This window comes from Thermobia domestica, chromosome 5, assembly GCF_964235325.1.
Source record: "Thermobia domestica chromosome 5, izTheDome1.hap1.1, whole genome shotgun sequence".
NCBI classification, from domain to species: domain Eukaryota; kingdom Metazoa; phylum Arthropoda; class Insecta; order Zygentoma; family Lepismatidae; genus Thermobia; species Thermobia domestica.
In genome coordinates this window covers 124,961,228-124,981,387 of record NC_137458.1, presented here as the reverse complement: position 1 = coordinate 124,981,387, position 20,160 = coordinate 124,961,228, and the positions used below count along the sequence as shown (strand labels likewise).

General features: G+C 35.5%; 1 protein-coding gene across 10 annotated transcripts in view; it reads right to left on the bottom strand.

Moving 5' to 3' along the window:
- kst (spectrin beta chain, non-erythrocytic 5 kst) overlaps positions 1-20,160 on the bottom strand; it is a 446,615-nt gene that overhangs the window by 280,639 nt on the left and 145,816 nt on the right. For 8 of the 10 annotated variants that reach the window (XM_081759058.1, XM_081759060.1, XM_081759065.1 and 5 more), the window contains exon 1: positions 9,657-9,811. The exons of the other annotated variants lie outside the window; for them this stretch is intronic. In XM_081759058.1, the coding sequence (XP_081615184.1) occupies positions 9,657-9,738 (82 nt within the window). In that variant the 5' untranslated portion in view covers positions 9,739-9,811. Of the gene's footprint in view, positions 1-9,656; positions 9,812-20,160 lie in introns of those variants that run through there. 10 annotated transcript variants of the gene reach the window in all.

Below are 20,160 nucleotides of genomic sequence, written 5' to 3'. Positions count from 1 at the left end.
GGATATTCTGTTTACCCGTTTCCTCCCATTTTCGTCATTCTATCATCATCATCCATATCATCACTGCCACAGTCTCCTTTACCTTTGATGCACAATAGTTTGACGTTAAACTTTAAAAAAAATCCTTAGTTCATCAATACAAGAAGGTGTGATAATATATTCCGTAACATTTACGGCTTGAGGAGGAACAATTTCTTATCCCTGCCCCCATTCCAGCATCGAATTCACATCTGATATGAGGTGCGGTTTTACACTAATGGTACGCAAACTAAGGGACATGTCTTCTGTTTATATGAAAGAGCAGCATGAGAGGCATGTGCTACTACTATTACTACAATAAATAATAATAATAAGAATAATAATAATAATAATAATAATAATAATAATAATGTATAAGCTAAATGGACTACGAGAATTAATTGCTTCATGAATCCTAATCTGAAACTAAATCAGGATGCATGCACCAAAGGCGCGTTGATGTTACATTATGAGAGTGGCACAAGTTTGCAATGTTTACAAAGCACGTCACAAGGTAGAAAAGACTGGAAATCTATGACTTCTAGATCAGCGGCTCCTAACTTGAAGCACGTGCTGGTTCATTCATGATGAAAAGCTAAAAAGCATTAAGTAATGTTTTTTTTTTTTTTAATTAAACAATATCTTAGTTAAATTAGGTTAAATGTTTAAGTGGCAAGTAAGATATTGATACATTCAGAAATTGTGTACAACTGAAACAGTTCACTCTCGCATTAGCCTCACCAATTTTCGTAAATGATATACCAAAAGTCAACTCAATTTTAGAACTTTTTTTCATTTTCGCGGGGAAGGTGTTACACGTAAACAGCTACAGTATAATAAAAATGATTGAAGTTGCACGGATGTCTTTCAAACTGAATGGCAAGTGAACTACAAATAACAGAAGGATATATATCTGTAATATTTTTTATACATTTTGATTTTTTTTTACTTGATTTCGAGAAATAACGCCCTGTTCAGTACCGAGGCTATATGAGATGTGGACCTACAGCTTAACGTGGGATCCAAACCATATGAGCTCCCATCGGAAATTGGACCCAACTAATTTGAATACGAATCAATGGTGATATGAATGACATGGACAGTTATTTATATTTTATATGCAACCAATATTATTATTATCTTATCACATTGTATATGACACTAAAATATCACCTTCTTCAAATTATATCCGGTATTGACATTTAGCCAATTCATCACTAAAAGAAACCATGTATTAAAACGTGTTTCCCTTTCTTTCTTTCTTTCTTCCACACGCTCACTCACTCATTCTCCCTCTCTCTCTCTCTCTCTAATTGTGAACATAATGTTGCGTACTTACCATTGGAATGTAAAGGTTCATTATTAAGAAAATATTTTATACGGAACGATAGAACTAATCAAGTAATAAACAACTCCCTATGAGCCTATTCAATCAAATCAGCATTTTAATAATCAAGCTTACAATACTTTTAGAAGACCCCCTTTTCATAACGGTGAAATAAAGTACATAATTTTCAAACCACACGGATTGTTAATTCAATATCCAGAAGCAAGTGCAATGTTTCTTGACCCGTAGTGACCCAGATAAATTATTTAGAATAATACATTTAGTTACAAGCAACACAGATCAGTAACTTCTGAATGTTTTACTATAACATTATCATTATAGTTAGTTAGTCGATTTTTTGTGTATTTTGAGGGGGAAAATACTACTCATTACATCAGAATATGTCAAACGATTTTTAGGAGTAACACTATAGGGACTTGGATCTATAGGATGTTGTTGGCACTATTGGATGAACAACATGTCCGTGGGATATTTTTCCTCCCACATTCTCACTCCACCATTTTTTTCAACCATTCATTTTCATTAATCATCCTCATATATTTCACAGAAAAAAATGTCCATAACTTGTGGAAAGTCTATTAAGTCAATATACCGGTATTTCTTTTGATTCAAGAGACCAAAAAGAGCTTGCGCTGCAAAGTTAACTGAATTCTCGTTGTAATGTGCATGAACTATAGTTTCCGCATTGATTTTCTTTTTCTCAAACTTCAATTCGAAGAGCGAAAATGAAGCGGTCCCGAGAGAATTAATAAACAATGCACACATTCTTGTAGACAAATACATTGAGAATGTGTCAACAGTTCCCTTTGTCTTGCTTTCTTGTACTTTTTCACTACTCATTACAATTGCAAGCTCTCTTAATCTTCATAACTCTTCCTGCGATAACATCAGTTTCGTAAGGGTAAATAATTGGATTTAAACGGTTACAGTAAGCATACTTGGCAAAGACATGACGTTATACTAAGTCACTCACAAGTTCGGTCAGTTACAGTCGTAAAAGAACATATTATTTCCAGTTAGATGCGAAAATGCCACGAAAGAGTCCTTAATACACAATAGCCAATCCAACGACTTTTCATTTCAAAGACGGATGTTGGCAAAACCACAGGAACAGCAGCTACAGAAGGGATGGGATGTGGGAGTATACAGCAATCAACGTGAATATCACGAGTGGGTAATGCTTCTAACTAGAGATGCAAAAAAGCCGGCTTTTTTGAATCGATGGTTTTTTTCACATAAAAAGCCGGCTTTTTTGGGAAAAAAACGAGAATTTTGGAAATTTTGGCTTTTTTCAACTTCATGATTTTTCTATCTAAATAGCTTTCTTATAGTATATTCTATAGTTAGATAAGAATTCCATGACCTGAATGTGATATTTCGCTCTGAAATTCACCATCAAGATGGATGGAGCACATGTTTTACGAATTAAAGCTAACATAACCCCGCTGTTGCATAATAACATCAAGGCGAAACAAACTTAGGCTATTTCTGTGAATATGTAATATAAATACATAAAGCAAAAAATCTAAGTCAAAAAAGCCTGGTTTAAACATCCCCCAAAAAACGGGTTTTTGGCATTTTCAAAAACAACCACGGTTCTTGCCAATTCTGCTTACTTTTGTATATAGGAGGTTAAAAAATTCTTATTATATACATTGGTTAATCCTGTGGAATTCATAATGTAAATATGTTGAAGAAAAATTGTTTGAAATATTTTTTCGAAATTCATAGTTTATTTTCGATGTTTTATATTATTATCAGCATCAACCACTAATTAAATGATTTTTTGTGTTATAGAGAAGCGATACAAAGTCTGTTTTATCAATTTAAAGCAGTATTTTGAAAAAAGCCCAAAATTTCCGAAGCAAAAAAGCAAAGCAGAAAAAGCCGAGTTTTTTTTCCAAAAAAGCCGGTTTTTTTCCGAGCCCTTGCATCTCTACTTCTAACACTTCCACTATAGCTACAGCACAAGACACATTAAAAGTCATACTCGTAATGAGAGTGTTACATGCACTGGTTACAGTTAAGAAATATGGAACATACCGTATCTTGCGTTTATTTGTTTTGTATTCGTCTTTTACATAACGCGGTAACGCAGCGATTGAAAAAAAAAAATATTAGTTTATTTTTATTTAGCACATCTCTAAATAAATTAACTGGATTATCCTCGGGTTAGAGGTCTACACGGGCCGGAATTTTTTAGCCCGGGCCCAGCCCGACCCGTGAATTTACAATGTGAGGCCCGAATGCTAAAATATGTTTTACCATTTAGGCCCGAGCCTGTGTGATAGTCAAATGAGCCCGAAATAAGCACGAATTACAAAAACTTAATAATTAACGCAAAATTGTATTTTTATTTACAGCTATTAGAGGTTTAATTTCGCAGCTGTGCTTTAAAAGTTCTCCAGAAAGAACTGTGCAATATATATATCTTGCACAGTATATTTATACAGTTAGGCCCGAAAAGGCCCAAGAAATATGGTTGTATATTTAAAAAATACGGCCCGGGCCTGATCGCAGCCTTCCTTTTCATTGTTTTCTTCTTGTTTTGCTTGTTGCTTGTTTTTTTTTTTTAATTCTATTTAAAAAAAAACTTCAATCACAAATAAAGATGTATTCCAACACTAAAAACCAACTGGTAACTTTATTTATTTAAGCGAGAATATAAATTCCACCGAACAAATGATGTATGAGTTATGGTTATATACTCTTCTTATTCTCTTTTCGGTCAAAATATTTTTGGTCATCCTAGCTTTCTCGTCTATTTCGTTAAATTTCGCCCAAAGAGCTTATAACACGTATTATTCTTCTACAGAAATAAAAGGTATTTCAACTTTTTGTAGTGGTGATCTGTATGAACACTGCAATACACGCAAGTTATACAAGCGACGTTTACAGTAATCATTTGGCGGCAACGTTACGTGTTTATAACATATCCAATGAATAACAATGAGGTTGATTACAAGTTAATGTTCATTCTACGGAAAACAATCGTAAACACATGAACCACTTCTGTACGATTAAAAGCACACCAGTAATAACTTCCGCTTGTTTAATGCCAATTATCACATCTTACGAAAAGGAGACAAGACATAGAATTCAAAGCTCTTTCCATTACACGAGATTGATGATTTCGTTTACTACTATCTCTTGCTTTTTTAATAATAACGACAAAGAGAAATCAGAGGTAGCTCAAAGTCAACAAAGTCATGTTATACTACTAGTTCTTGCTATCTCTTGTTATCATTGTACTTCAGAATCTTCAGTAAACAAACTCCCAGAGAGTTTCGAAAGAGAAAGGTAAACAACCTTCTATATTGACTTCAATTCTACAAAAATATGTTGAAAATGGTATGAATTTTAAAATTTCTTTAGAAATGTAATTAGTCTCAACAGCTTCAGATAAAGGTTTGTAGATGTGTAGGGGTGTTCCAGAGTCTGGAATTCCTGAATACTTCCGAATGAAAATCTTAATTTCGGAATCGGAATTTAAAAATAATTATTCCGGAATTGCGAGATTTCGGAATTTCGAAAATTTAGGCCGGTAGTTCAGAGTCTTGGAATTTAGGAAGGTTAGAATTCAGGAATCTTTGAACTTCATCCCAAAATTTCGGAATGCGCAACGACATTAGGTTGGTCTGGCATATCGAATTCTCGGACCGATAGTGTTTCGGAATCATGGTCATTAAAAATGCGGAACAAAGGAATTTTGGAGTTCAGAATTTTAAAGTTACTTAATCTCATGAGAGAGACATTAGCACCGAGACGATCCCCCTGTTATGATGAAACTTATTACCTTCGTTCTGCTCTTTTGCAGATTCGAAAATACTGGAACCAGTGATTTCAGGGTGAAATTCCTATCGGGAAATATCCCTAATCGAAGAGTATGACTACTATTACGGTTTATGTAGGTAATTCCCCCCAGGGAAATCTGACATCCTGCATCATAGCCAGGTGGGCCACTAGTACAATACGGAAGATGTATGATGGTCAGTTTCTTCCCCGTCTGAGTTCAAAATGATATATGAAAAACTTGAAATAAGAGCTCACGTAAAGGAACAAGTTAAGAATTTGCATTTAATAACATTGGTTTGTTGTGGTCATGTTCGTGTAAAATCCAATGTACTCTCATATTCGGAATAAAATTTTATTTTCAGTTATATTTCAACCAGCGCCATTTCAAAAATATACTAATACTACTACTACTACTACTAATAATAATAATAATAATAATAATAATAATAATAATAATAATAATAATAATAGAACTAAAATCTGTCTATGGAACCAAAAAACCTGAAAAACCTCTGTTACAATGGCCAGTCGTCACTTTTGGACTTCGGATCTTGCGATTGTAATCAAAAGCGTAACCACTGAACTTTGTCTACCAGAATTGTTCGCATGCTTCAATGTAAAACACACTGTCATTTGCTCTATATTTGTTTCATATATTGTCTTCGAATAGGTCTCAAACTGCATACAAATATGGTCAAATGTCTATACAAATGATCATATTTGGATATTTTCGTCTTGTTAGGTGGCGCTTACTCCTTTGACTCATTTCTTAGAAAATATTGAAAATGTTAGGAAGCTAATGCCTAAATTAACATTATGAAAGAAAGAAAGAAAAAGATTGAAATAAAATTTTAGTCTAACGACCTACAGTTATGCAAAGAACCCGAGACTGCATGCATCTTTAATATGTTTATTATTGTCTATCGCTTTTGGTATAGTCTTGTCATACGACATTAACAGTTGGTAAGGACTGCACGGAGATTTTAGAAACAATTTAAGAGACGGTAGGTATATCTGGTACAAATTTATAAGTCAAATTAAAGTGTGTACTAGATTAACACTTGTACTGGTGGAAATAAAAAAGAACGCTAAGAAATATGAAATTAACAAGCCATTCCCACTGGTCTAATGGCTAGCACGTGTATCCTTGGTGCATGTGGTCCCGGGTTCGATTCCCGGTACAATAGCACAAAACATTAATTTTATAATCGTTCACTTTCCTTAACCATTCTTTTAGTCTAAAGGGCATAAACAGGCTGTAAATTAATCACTGAAAAGTCTATGAACCGGAGGATAAATGATAGATCGAATGAGAAATACGTACGGAATGAGGAGGAGAGTAATTAGTAGAAAGCCCCTGGGAAAAAACTTTGATAGGTCGAGAGAGAGAGAAATGAATAACACAATTTAGAAGCTTATACTATTCTAATTGACTTAGACTGTAATACCTTTAAGAAACAAATTGGTGATCCACATTAAAACGTTTCAAGTGTTGGCTTTTTCCTGCTAAATATAGTGACCAAATATTTCTTACATATTTAACCAAACTAATAGTTTGAAGCTATCAAAATATGCTCAACAACCTACAATCTTCATTCTTAGGTTTAAGGATGAGAATACTGTGTCTATGTATCGGGATATTCCTAACACTGAACGACATTTTTTTATTTACCTTGAACTATTGAAAACAAACTAGGCTGTACAAGCAGAGTAAAGTAGTTATATAATTATCATACTATTTCAAACTAAAATTAAACAGTAATAAGAAATTTTCAGTCTTTTGATATAATATTAGCAGCGTACTGTTTGACGTATTGTTTATCAAAATTACTTTTAAAAACAAGAAAAGTATATTTTGGTTTATGCAATTATAACTACTCTTTATGAAGACTAGTCAGGAGCCATATAATTATATAATACTAGCAAGAGTCCCTGCTCTTCGCACGGGAAGAATAATGTTTATACAAAATCTTTCAAAATAAGTAAAAGCGTGGCATATATACTCATGAGCAATGGATGCCTTTGGCATCGCCCCTATCGATTTTCAGGCCAGCTGACATGCCCGTCATCGCATGGACAGAATAAGATTAATGCAAAAGAATGCCACAATCTCAAATGTATGCAACCTGGGTGACATACAAAACTGTTGGGTTGCCTACCTTACAGACAATGTTACCAATATTTTTTACATATAAATTTCGATCTTTCAATCCCGTCAAGTCGAAAATCGAAAAACTGCTTCGTATGCGATTAGATCTGGTAAAGATTTGTCTGTGTACAAAATTTGTTGCTTTGTGACTCTTTTCTATGCAAAAGTCTAATGACAGGCAAATACACACACACATCATTTTACATATTAGCACAAGAGCCCGCGGTAGCTCAGTGAAAGAGTTCATCCTTGGTGTGGGGGTTCCTGGTTCGATCCCAGCACGCGCCAAGTGAGCTTTGTGATGGACAAACACGGTGTGTGGGGGTTTTCTCGGGGTTCTCCCGTCTCCTTCATTCTACCATTATCCCTCATCTCATCATCACAGTCTCCCTTAGCCTCGGTGCATTACCGTGGGACGTTAAACCATAGATGTGACATAAAATTAAACTTTACGGCCTAGATACAGACATGGCAATGCAATTCTGACCTGCCTACAAAAATCTGCAGTGGAACAACAAACTACCAGTGATGGATTCATGACAAAGACCAATACAATTCCTGCCTCTGCTCACGGAAATACACATCATCACGCACAGCATCATTCAACGCTGCAACAAGTTCAAAGGTGTTGTAGGAAACTGCTTGCATTTCGCAACTTGTGTACACCCGAATGCCTTCAAAAGGCTATGAAATGTACGCGAACATATTTACAAAAATAAAAGCTTAGAAAGCAATGATTCTGTTTCAGTAGTGATCTGATAGCTGCTGAATAAGATATACTCGACAGGAAGGGACAAAAATCACTTTCTCTCAACTCACTGTAATATATACTATGCAAAACGAATGCTAACGGTTCCAATAACAAGCTGCTTAGGATTACTTCTGGTACAATTGAGAAGAAAATATTTTAATAAAAGATGAAGAAATAAACAATTAAACAATGTAATGCGTTACTTTGTATAATGTCATACGAAAAGATACTATTAAATGAATTAATTAAACTCAATTTGGAAATCAAATTTTATTAGCCATTTTACTCTTAAAATGTTCAACATTTAATACCGAGCATGTGCTATGATACTAATCAACAATTAATTGTTTCATTTGATCAAACACTAAAACCTCTACAAAATAGCCGAAAGTTTAAAAGGTTTACCTTTGAAAGTTTACCTTTCTGCATTATTGAACATTATCAAATCTTACAATCTGTTAATTCTATGAACACGAATTAATTTCTAATTGTTTTCGTTTTTGGTTTGAACTTACATGGTCTTTTATATATAACAAACCTACAAGGGATCCATAAAGATTTCAGAAATCTTGATTTAAGTTACTTTTTAGAATACTCCAGTTCCATGTCATGATGCCTCTTGAGAAGAGCTAAAAGAAACGAAGGAATCGTCTGAAGCATTTACAATAACGAATTTGTGACCTGATTACTGGAGTATAAAATCTCCTCAGCGGAAGGTATCTTGCCGTATATTCCAATGAGTAAGGTCCCTATTTCCATTTAAAATCGTGATTACTTGGAAAATTAAATGCGTCTAAACTGATCATTAATAAGTTGATGCACACATTTTACGAACATCTTGCGCACGTTGTAACTTATTTTTTATGGGAATATTTACTGATATTGGTTTCCAATGAATGACCTGTTATTGTGGACACGGTAGCTCAGTGGTAGCATGCTCACTTCTGGTGTGAAGGGTCCTTGGTTCGATCCCACGCCGTGGGATGCTCTTTCCTCTTACGATTCTCATTCCATCAATTCTTTCACAATAATTTACTTTAATTAACAATTCATCTCCTTTGACCTAAAGGCCATATGCGTGAGACGTCAAACAATTTTCATTTTTTGTGACCATCCAGTGTAGAAGCATGGTTAATATCTTTAATTTTGTTACAATGTCCTAAGCACAAAATCGACACAGTCCTACAACTACCGTACTCAAAAGAAACAGAAAAGCTAAGCAGCACATTAAGCATGATGGATTTTCTTTTTCATTGCAATTAACACACTGTGTACCAGACCAGTTTCACAATGTCTTCGTTCTGGATTCCATTTCCATTATTGGGAATAGAAGCCCAGAGTATGTGAACAGAAAGAAAAAGCACTAACCACTGGAATGTTGCTCCATAGCGTTATACAAGCTCTTCTCTGGAAAAGAACTCGGAACCAGCAAGTAAAAGGGGACCGTATCCAGGAAATTGACTAAATAACAACAATATATTGCATTTATTTTATGCGACTATAGATCTATTTTTTTCCTCCTCCGATGGAACGACGGCTACCAATAGGCAGAAAAATATAAAATAAATTTCAAAAAAGGATTAAAATTTACTTACCACTAGCTCTAGCAGCAGCAATCCGCGGTTCGTTCGCACTAACCTTCGAACTTCGTAAACTAGCGATTCTACTCCGTTGCATTTTGTTACAAACACTGCCGTACGGCAGCCCCTCGCACACACGACTGACAAACGCCTCCCTAGCTCATGGACTGGCTAATCTGCACGCAGTATCTTCCTATCGTCAACTGAGGTCGTTATCACAGGCTACATGATACGAGATGAAAGCTGTTTTCAACATGTTAAAAAAAAAAAATCAATCCGTTTATCTTGAAAACCTGACATTTTTATTGAAAAAATAAGTATAAAACATACTTTTTTTTTAAAGCATTCTAGTTTCGATTTCAAAAATTCATGGTTGTCAATTTTATATTTGCAGAAAGTAATGTCCTTCCATTTTTTAAAAGATGTACGATTTATCTTTATCAACTTGTAATGTGGGTCACACTTATTTTTTTTTTCTTGTGGACAATATTTCTTGTTGTGCCATCACTCAAAGCATTCTATGTCTTTTTCCATTCACATCTCAACTATTGTAGCCTTGAAATTAGTGCAGGGTCGCAACAGAGCGGTTTCGTAAATGAAAATTTGGGAGGATGTAGTGTTGCTAACTCTCACATTCTTTTGTTACTTTCAGCTCATCGTGCAGTCATTCTTTATCTATGTAGCCTACGCCTAATCACTATTCTTTCAGAAAATTGTCCGGGGAAGACAAATCGAACTGAAGGAGGATGCAGCAGAACAGTATTTGCTAAAGGACGTATCATATAAAAGGGTGGCATAGATTCGCAATTTGTCTCGGAAGTATGCCTAGAATAAACACTGAACCTATTGGTTAACGCATTCGATTTTTGATGCGCACTGTCTTGGGTGATTCCCAGTGGCGGCACATAATTGTCTGTGTTCACTCCGATTCATATAGTAATTAAAGTGTTGCTTGAATTAAGATGTATTGACTTCAGGCTAGACAGCAATGAAAAAAAATAACGGGAATGGGAGACGACACACATCATACACTCAGTGGCGTACATATAAATTTAACCCAATTTCATATAGCTTCAGGTCACGGACATTCTTTTTCCTAAATATATATTTTAATATGGTGAAGTTTTATTATTTCATAACAGCCTATATTGTCGAAGATAGGTTTGTTGAGGGGGCTCGCTACTCCACATGAAATTAAATTCAGTTTTACGTTCCCAATTATGCCATGGCATGCCTATCGTTAAAAGAAAATTAAATTAAATATTTAAGTTTTACGTCCTACGGTTATGATGGCTAGGCTAAAGGAGACTGTGATGATGAGAAATGAAGGAAATGGTGGAATGAAGAAAGTGGGAGAACCCTGGGAAAACCCACACAAGGAGTTTGTCCACCAAAGGCTAACTTCGCGCGAGCTGGGACCGAACTAAGTACCCCATGTACCAGAGGTTAACGCTCTACCGCTGAGCCACTGCGGCCCCACTGTAGTTAAAGTTAGTGATGATAAGAAGAATGAAAATAGAATGAAGAAAGTGGAAAACCCCCGAGAAAACTCACGCACATAGTAGCCCTATTTGCCCATCATAAAGTCCACTTGACGCAAACCACTGCACATATCACAGAGCTAAATGAAGTCTGATCCGCCACAACTTTTCGTGCGTGGTAATGCCAGGAAGTTTAATTTCATAATTCTTTACTCGTTATATATTTATATTATTTCGGAATGAAATGTTTACTTTGTGATAGTGACACGTATAGTTATTCTCCTTATCTTGAATTATTGATTTCTGAGAAGTGTAGGATGTGAGACTAGGTATCTTGGCTGTACACCCCTTTCATGCAAATCTTTGATAATGTGTATTTCTTAGAACAAATGAATTTGAAACACGACCGGAATTACTTATTTAAAAAAGCATACACTATTGGTAACTGAGTTAAAATCAGAAACTACTTTATACTGCAGCACACGTTAAAAGATGAATGTCCGCTTCTACTGTGTTCTAGTAAAACCTACAAGAAAATATATGGAAAATAGTTCCTATTAGATTTCCAAACTGTTACGCATAAGTGTCGGAAATCTTATAGAAGGGCTATGCCCGTCTTTTGACGGGTGTTGGAGCAAAAAACGGTAAGAGACATTGAGCAGAGTTTTTTTTGCAATCGATTCAGCGCCCCAAGAATAAGTTCTACCTCCTCCGTTATCCCTCTATTCGAACGGAAGTGACAGAAACCAAACACTTCTGGTTTCAATGTGTATCACCAAAGAACAAAACACATGGTGACAGACAAATGGCTTTTTGCAAGCTATTCAGTATCTCAAGAGAACAAATGACCATCTATACGGAAACAATAAACACTTGAAGTTTACTATTTCCGGTTTCAATTATTTATGTCCATACAGTAAAAATAAAGGGATAACGGAGATAAGATATACTGAGAAGCTGTTTTTTGCAGTCGATTCAGCGTCCCAAGAATAGGTTACTCTGTTATGATATCATGAGTGTTGGACATTTCTGCACTAAATGAAAGGTCTCAAATCAACTATTAGCTCCTAAAACCGCATCCTCTAAATACTAAGTTGTAGTGTTACCTTCCAACCTTTAAGTTTTATCTACTATCGCTGGTCTCTTTCAAACGTCTCTTCAGGCTCCTCTAGGAGAAATTAACAATTAGGAACACTAACATAAATAATAATTTTTAAAAAAATTCCAACCCACTCAGGTGAATATCTCTCAATAAAACTTGTAACAGTTTCAGGGTAAAGAAAAATCTTTATTCAGTAATTAAATCAAAGAAAAAATAATTAAATGAATTCTCCAAATAGCGAAAAAAATCTTTCAGGGCTTTTTAGCATTGAAGCCCTGTCTCTTAAGTTTGAAGCTCAAGGCAAATCAAAATCCTATCAGTCTCTATTCAGACTTCACTGATCAGTCATTTCCTCACAGCTCAGTCCTACCCTAATTCTATCAGGAAGGCTTGACTCCAACCTTCCGTCAATAAAGAAATATCAAGAATAACCAGAAGTGTCAAAGGACATCACTCAGTCCAAAGACGGTTATTCGTATCAAAGAGAAAACCATCATTTAGGTTTCTCTGGCCTAGCAAAAAAAAAAAAAAATCTAAAAGTACCTTAATGAAGCTTGCCTCAGAGGTTTTTTTAATTTCCCAAAATCCTACTTTCTCCTAGCTAGAAGATTACGGGAATCATTCATCCCGATAAGCTATCACTCAAGCTTATTTCTATCTGAACTAAATTTTCATACTAGCTACAGTCATCACTCTGACCCAAGGAATTTCTTCCTTGCTCTAACCATCATTCAGGTTAGTCCCTCTAGAAAGCCTATTAAAAAAATCAAGAAAAATCTACAGCCATCACTCTGGCCACAGAGAACTTAATTCTCCGTCATTCGGTTATCACTCAAACCGATCCCTAACAGATAGGAAAGTTTAAAAAAAAAAATCCAGGCGAGGCAATATCCAAGACAACGACGGGAGGCTTCTAACAGCCAAGTCTCATTCCCAACTCCCGCACAATGCAATCAGTGTTGCCAGGTTCTCGCTGGTAAAAAACCCTCTAACTAGTGTCAAAAATCCCTCATATTGGAAAAATATCCCTACACTTAGTATGGAGATATATTACATACAAACCATCCACGGGGGGGGGGGGGTGGAAGCACCGTGTCTGGACCTTCCACACCAATAGTTCGTAACTCATTTTGAATGACATTTTGTGTTTTGTTTGCACCAGGGATGCATTCATGGGGGGTCGAAAGGGTCTAGAACCTTTCCAGTCTCTTGATTTTGGATCGCTCCAAGAAAAATTTTGTGTGCAGCTGGTTGTATGTTACCATATGCAACAACATATTGGCATGCAAAAACTGGAGGATTAAATGTTATCTATTTAATTATACTCCACGGTCCTGCCGTGTAACATAAAAATAATTCAAACAATGAGACAGTAAATCATAAACCATGCTCTGAACAGGACTCAATCCCATAACTAGCTCATATTTTACTCGCTCGTCTTTTCTTTCATATTTCTCAACAATTTCCTTAAAAGAAAAAATATGACTTCAGCGATCAGTTCTGACGACAAAATACATTAATATTGATAGTGAAATTTTCCAGCAATTTCATAACAGACTTTTGTATTTTAGCACAAATAAAAAATGTATAATACACAATGCATTTTTGTCTTTGGTCGCTTCACCTAAAGAATCAAATTCTAAGCGTGCTATAGCATTGCAACTAAAACTATTGGAAGTTATACTAAACTAATAAACAATAGGAATATTGGTTAACACAACGAGCATATTATTTGACGTGTGAAAATTCAAGAGGCCCCAGCCCTCCCACGGACCGCCGGGTCAACGGGTTTCTGAAGTCTGAATTGGTTGATCATTAGCTTATTACAACATGTAACCCCACGTTTGTAATGTCATCATGTCTAGGAGACTTAGACCCTGAAGAATGTTGAAGAAGACTTGCGAGAACGTTGAGTGGTGGCTAAAATTCCGCTCAAGCGGTTTTTCTCAGCAGCAGGTAGATGTGGGATGGTACCTTTATAGCAGGTCAAACGGTTGTTTCTAATTACTTCCCTGCATTGTGTTAAGCATAAGAAATGTAATCTCTCTGGACTTGGGATAGTATATTTAGGATGGAGAGTCTGTCACGCAAATAAGAATAGGCAAATAATTGACAAAAAGGAAAGTGACTTATGCTACAAATTATCTTAGAAAATATTGTAGATACAGCACAAATTCAATCACATATGTACTACGTATTAAAATAGAGATGAAAACGACGTCACTTTAAATTATCCTTACAGAGGAACATGTCATTAATTTGAGCTTCACTACAAACATATTAATAAATATTATTACTTATCAAGACTCCTGATAAGACATCTTCCTCTGCTTTTTTACTTGAAATATAGGAAACGCAGAAGTTGAATAGCTGACCACAAAAGTAGAAAAATAATCAGCTTAATTGTTTAATGGTAATAATGTACTGAGAGAGAAGCTGATAAATGATTGTAATTTTACTTTTATCTCAGAATTGATCTTAATAAATAGTTTGCAATGTGAACTTTTTTGGGAGTGTTAATACTCCTTCCTATCCCTTTATATACCTCCGGCTTGAACAGCATAAATAACGCTGAGATAAAAAGATGAAATGAAAAGAAATCTTTAAGGTTTACGTTCCACGCTTATGCCGCTAGGCTAAAGGAGAGAGTGATGATGAGAAATGAATGAAATGGTGGAATGAAGAAGGTGGGAGCAAATGGAAGAACGCAAACCTACGCAAGCGGTGTTTGTCCACCACAAAATTCACTTGTTGAGAGCTGGGATCGTACCAGGGACCCCATACATCAGAGGTAAACGCTCTATCACTGATCCACCGCGGCCCCAACACCGTCCTAAGATAGAAGAATTATACATTATTTTTTCTCTTTCTTGCCCTTTTCTTTCTATATTTTTTTCGGTTTTATTTGTTCAGAAACTTCATTGCGTCTGTAATTACAAAAAGGACCCTTTTTATAACATAATATATTATTTAAAAATTATATGAGATCAAACAGGTCTACTTACATTTAGTCAAAAATCGGGATGTTGAATGTCTTCCATGTCGTCCTCATCATCCTCTTCCATTGCTAGAAGACTCGCAATCTGTGTATCTTCCGGGTTCTTCTTATACATGTTTTCGTTGAATAATTGGAGCATTTCTTTTGTAACAGGGTAGTCAAAGCACGATTTATTCATATTCTTCATGTCCGATTTGATGCGTACAAGAGCAGCCACGGTGCGCGCATTCAACTTATTTCTCTTCTTAGTCTTAATGTCCGCAACCATAGAGAAAATACGCTCGACTGAAGCATTGGAATGAGGTAATGTCAAACAAATTCTTGCGAGTTTTCCAAGATTTTGAAAGGGATGTTCACCGTTAAAATTTTCACACACTTCAATTTTCTTCCAGAATTCAACAATGGAGAGTTTCAAGTATTCTGCCTTTTCTTCATGAGAAAAATAATGAGGCAGAATGTTCCATTCATTTAAAACTTTGTCCGGATCAACATTATTCTTAAACTGTTGAAGAAGCTGTGACAATTGAATGTTAGACCTTGACACAAATGCATTATCTCCCAACGCATTTGAAGGTTCCAAAAAGACCAAACCACGAATAAGACCCTTCTCTAATGGAACGGACACTCTCTTAACTGTTTCCTCAAAAGCCACCTGATAGAATTGTAAACATCTCAGTCGAAACACCTCAATGTCTTTTGTTATCTCCCGCCCACTACGGTTCTTAAGTTCTTCCAGCGTTTCCTCGGTTTCTGCTCCAACTTTGACTTCAGTCAATGGAAGGAGGTTAGCAGGATGTTTTGGGTTGCATTTGAAAATCAGGTGACCAGCTGTCGATTCTGGCTTAAGAAAACTGCTGGCCAACAATCGTAAAAATCGCTCAATTTCGTTTGCAAGACAACTAATAAGAATTTTGTTGGATTGAAAAAACATGTTCAGGGTATTGAATATTGGCAAAACAAAATTTAGAAATTCAAGATATGCTTTTGTAAATGGATTATTTAAATCCGCAAATATTATTTCTGCTATAGGACTTTTGTCTTCAATTTTTGCCTCTGCAAATAAGCTATACAGCACAGACCATTGGTTCAAAATTCTCGAAACACAATTCCTAAGAGCGAGCCATCGTGTCTTCGAAGGATTTATCATCTTCAATTGAGAAGAACGCATGAATGTCTGAAGTTCTTCCAATATAATTTGACGCTTAGGACTTCGCGAGAAATACGAATATATTAAATGTAGTAACGACTCAACATTTTTTGGAAGAGCTTCTGAAGCTGCACTAGCTACAAAATTTAGTGAATGGCAAATGCAACCCACAACTACAATACTACCAGTTTCCTGAAGCAAACGAGACACAAATGAATTGTGTTCCCCCATCATTACATTGGCATTGTCACTACAGTACCCTACAATATTGTCCAATGATAATCCTGCTTTATTTAGTGAATGCTTGAAAACAGCAAACAAATTTTCCGCTGTGGCGTCTTTTACTCTTACATAGTCTAATAAATATGTATCAATACCGCTACTATCTTCATTAACACTTCTGGTAAGGATACATAAGTTTTTTTGGTTTCCTATATCCGTACTTTCGTCCACCATAATCGAAAAAAAATTTCCTTGCAACTTGCTCTCGTACTTTTTTTGTACCGCTTTATTAATGACATTCGTCACAAGACTGCTCACTTTTGTTCTTTTTAGGTTAGTGTCACGAACTATAGATGAGTCTGGAAATGCACTTTGATGAAGTTTCACAATATGCTCCATCGAATGAAAACTTCTGTCATGTTCAATGATATCAAATACCATTTTAAGTTCGGCAATTTTCACTTCGTCTTTTGTTCCCGCTGATTTTTTAGAAAAAAATGAACTAACACTAGGAACATTTTTCACTTTTAGTGCATTCTTTTTATGAGTTGGAGTTTCACTGTGTCTCTCCAACTCACTTTTCCCGGCCACCAACTCTTTATTGCAACACGAACACTTGGCTTTATATTTATCACTTGTTTTGCACAACCAACCTTTAAATTTTGGATCTTGTAACCATTCCTCAACAAACATTTTTCTTCTCCATGACTTTTCTTCCTTGGTGAGTTCATTCCGTATCGCACGTATTTTCTTTGGTGTCGAAGGACATTCGTCGCTCGATTTGGACATTTTTGTTTATATATTACCCGCACGAAAAAATATATTCACAACTGACCGGCCGGCAACACACCCACGACACGATGTGATGGTACTTGACTCATCTAACAAACTAAGCTAAGATTAACAATTGTCACTGTCGCCGTTGCCCCCACATTGCCTCCCGTTATTCTAACCGTAAGATCAAAACTGGAAACGGAAAAGGAGCATAATTCCGTTGAAACGAACTTCAATAGATTCACTGTTTTCAACTACACACTGCCCCCACAATTTCAAAAGGTCCTAAGAAGAAAGTTTTCCATCCCTACTTCCACCCCACCCCCGTTTATAGGTCCATGCATCCTCTTTCAGTATGAGAGTGTCTACGTGATTGCTAGCAAGCTTTCGGAACAAGTGTCCCATTGTTTTCACCCCTACAGTAAGAGGTCGGAAAAGCTAAACCCAAAATATTCCAAGTGGGTCACTAAAAAGAGGGAAAAACTCTCCAGAAGACTGCAATTTTATTATACTATTTACTTCATTGGCTTCCAACTTTACAGTATTATTTTGTTATGGGGAGTATATTCAGAAACGTCGAACTTTATCGATTAAATACTTTGAAAAAATAAATAGTAGCACAGTAATCGAGCTTGGCATAGTATCGGATGCTGCTATGAAAACTGTATATTGTTTGTTTGCTTCAGTAACTTCTAACTTCTCCACAGGTTAAGTGAAAAAAAAATGTTAACTTTCGATCCTGGAGTCGATTCCCGCTGGTAGCATCGTACACAACACGTTAGCCTTCAGGACCAAGACGCATACAAACTCATGACGCAAGAGTTTAAATCTCAATCAAACAAAAGAAAGAATATATATCTGATATGGATAATTTTAAAAGTGGATATTCACTTGACCAGTTAAAACACAAATACAGACCGTAGAGAGAATTAAGTTTCTTACAAAAAAAAATAAATATTATTCGATTTTTTCAGAGCTTCTTCGTGCTAATGCCTGTACATTATTATTATTATTATTATTATTATTATTATTATTATTATTATTATTATTATTATTATTATATGACCTGTCTTTCGGCAGGTCCTGGGACTTATGTTTTTTTTTTTTTTTTTAAATTTTAGATTTAGACCTGGAAATGTTTCTTCCGCGTTTTTCAATCTTCAGCTTCCTCTTTCAACTCCCAATATTTTCTTTTTTCCAAATTATTAATCACTTGTGTTCTTCCTATTCCTCGCTTTCCTTCCACCTTTCCTTGTATGGTGGTATGAAGACGACAATTTCTTCGCAAGGTATGTCCAATCCAATTGGCCTTCCTACGAAGGATGCTCCATGCTGACATTTAGAGAGTTTTTCTTGCTGCTCATAAATGGTAGTAACAAGTAAATGCTCCCGCATATTTAAGATACCTATGTATTGCCTCTACATTTTGATGACTTCAATTTATTATGCACTCCTTTCAAAAGTTTACTTTTATTTATAAATAGGGTGATCCAAATACCAAGGGACACAAATTTTCGTGTACCAAGGGACATTACTTTGCATATGATGATAGCTATTTGATGTAGCATTAATAAAGTTACGAATTTGTGTTTTTTAAACGAATATGCCTAGTTTCACACTCATTGAATGCTACTTCAGCAAATAATGTGATAAAGAAAACTGCAATATTATTTGTTTTACATAACATTATATTTCTTGTACTCACCTAGGTACAAAGTTATTGACAATGCAAAAATTCCCATTCTATTGAGAATGAGGAAACAAGCTATGGTTTCTGTATGGTTGTCCCTAGGTAAAATAATTTAAGTCTTGGTACATGCTTTTCCCTCGTACCAAGAGACGACATGACTCTCTCGGGCTCTTGTTATTGCTGCGATATCCATGTAACTTTTACAGTATGAAACTCAAATATGAGGTTATCAGGTACATATTTTTATTTACATTTCAAAAGCAAAATATAAAAAATGTTCTTAGAGTTCACGACTTCCGCTACTTGGAAATTATTTATCGTTTCCTCGGTTGCAGAATAGCGTCGTGTCTGTCTTGCAATATTGTACTCCTACCAACTTTCGACACCCTACATAAAAATTTCTGGGTGCGCGTCTAGTTACAGTTTATACTTTAAGAATTTAACCACAAACCTCAGTTCATTATTATTATTATTATTATTATTATTATTATTATTATTATTATTATTATTATTATTATTATTATTATTAAGGAAAAGCAACAAACGATATTGAATAGTGACTTTTGAATGGGTATTATATGCATGTATGTAGAAGGCAACAATCGCTTGAGTTTAGCAGTTCAAGAATTCGGCTTCTTTCTTTCTTTTCTGTTGTTTTTTAGTCTACCTTAATAATTTGCTCTGAGAATCTTAACTATTCACACATTACTATGCTATAAATAAAATAATAACAAGACTGGTTTATCATGCATATATAAACAAGAAAAAAGTTACTACGTGAATAATATGAATTACTTGAAACAATACAAAGTAATTTACATTAATGAAGCTATCAAATAAAAAAAAAACGCATATAGCGCAAGTTGAGAGGTCGCTATACTGCCTACTATTACATTGGTCCAGGGATTTTATCAGTGGCGTAACTAAAGGCTTGGGGGCCTCCCCGCAGACAGCGTGGAGTGGGACCCCTTCATTACGTCCCACTTCACGATTTAGGGCCCCCTTATGGCTTGAGGCTCCCCGCAATGCGGGGGCCTTATTTACGACCCTGGATTTTATTATATCCGGGCACCAGACAATATTTTTTTTTTCAAAAAAAAATCGA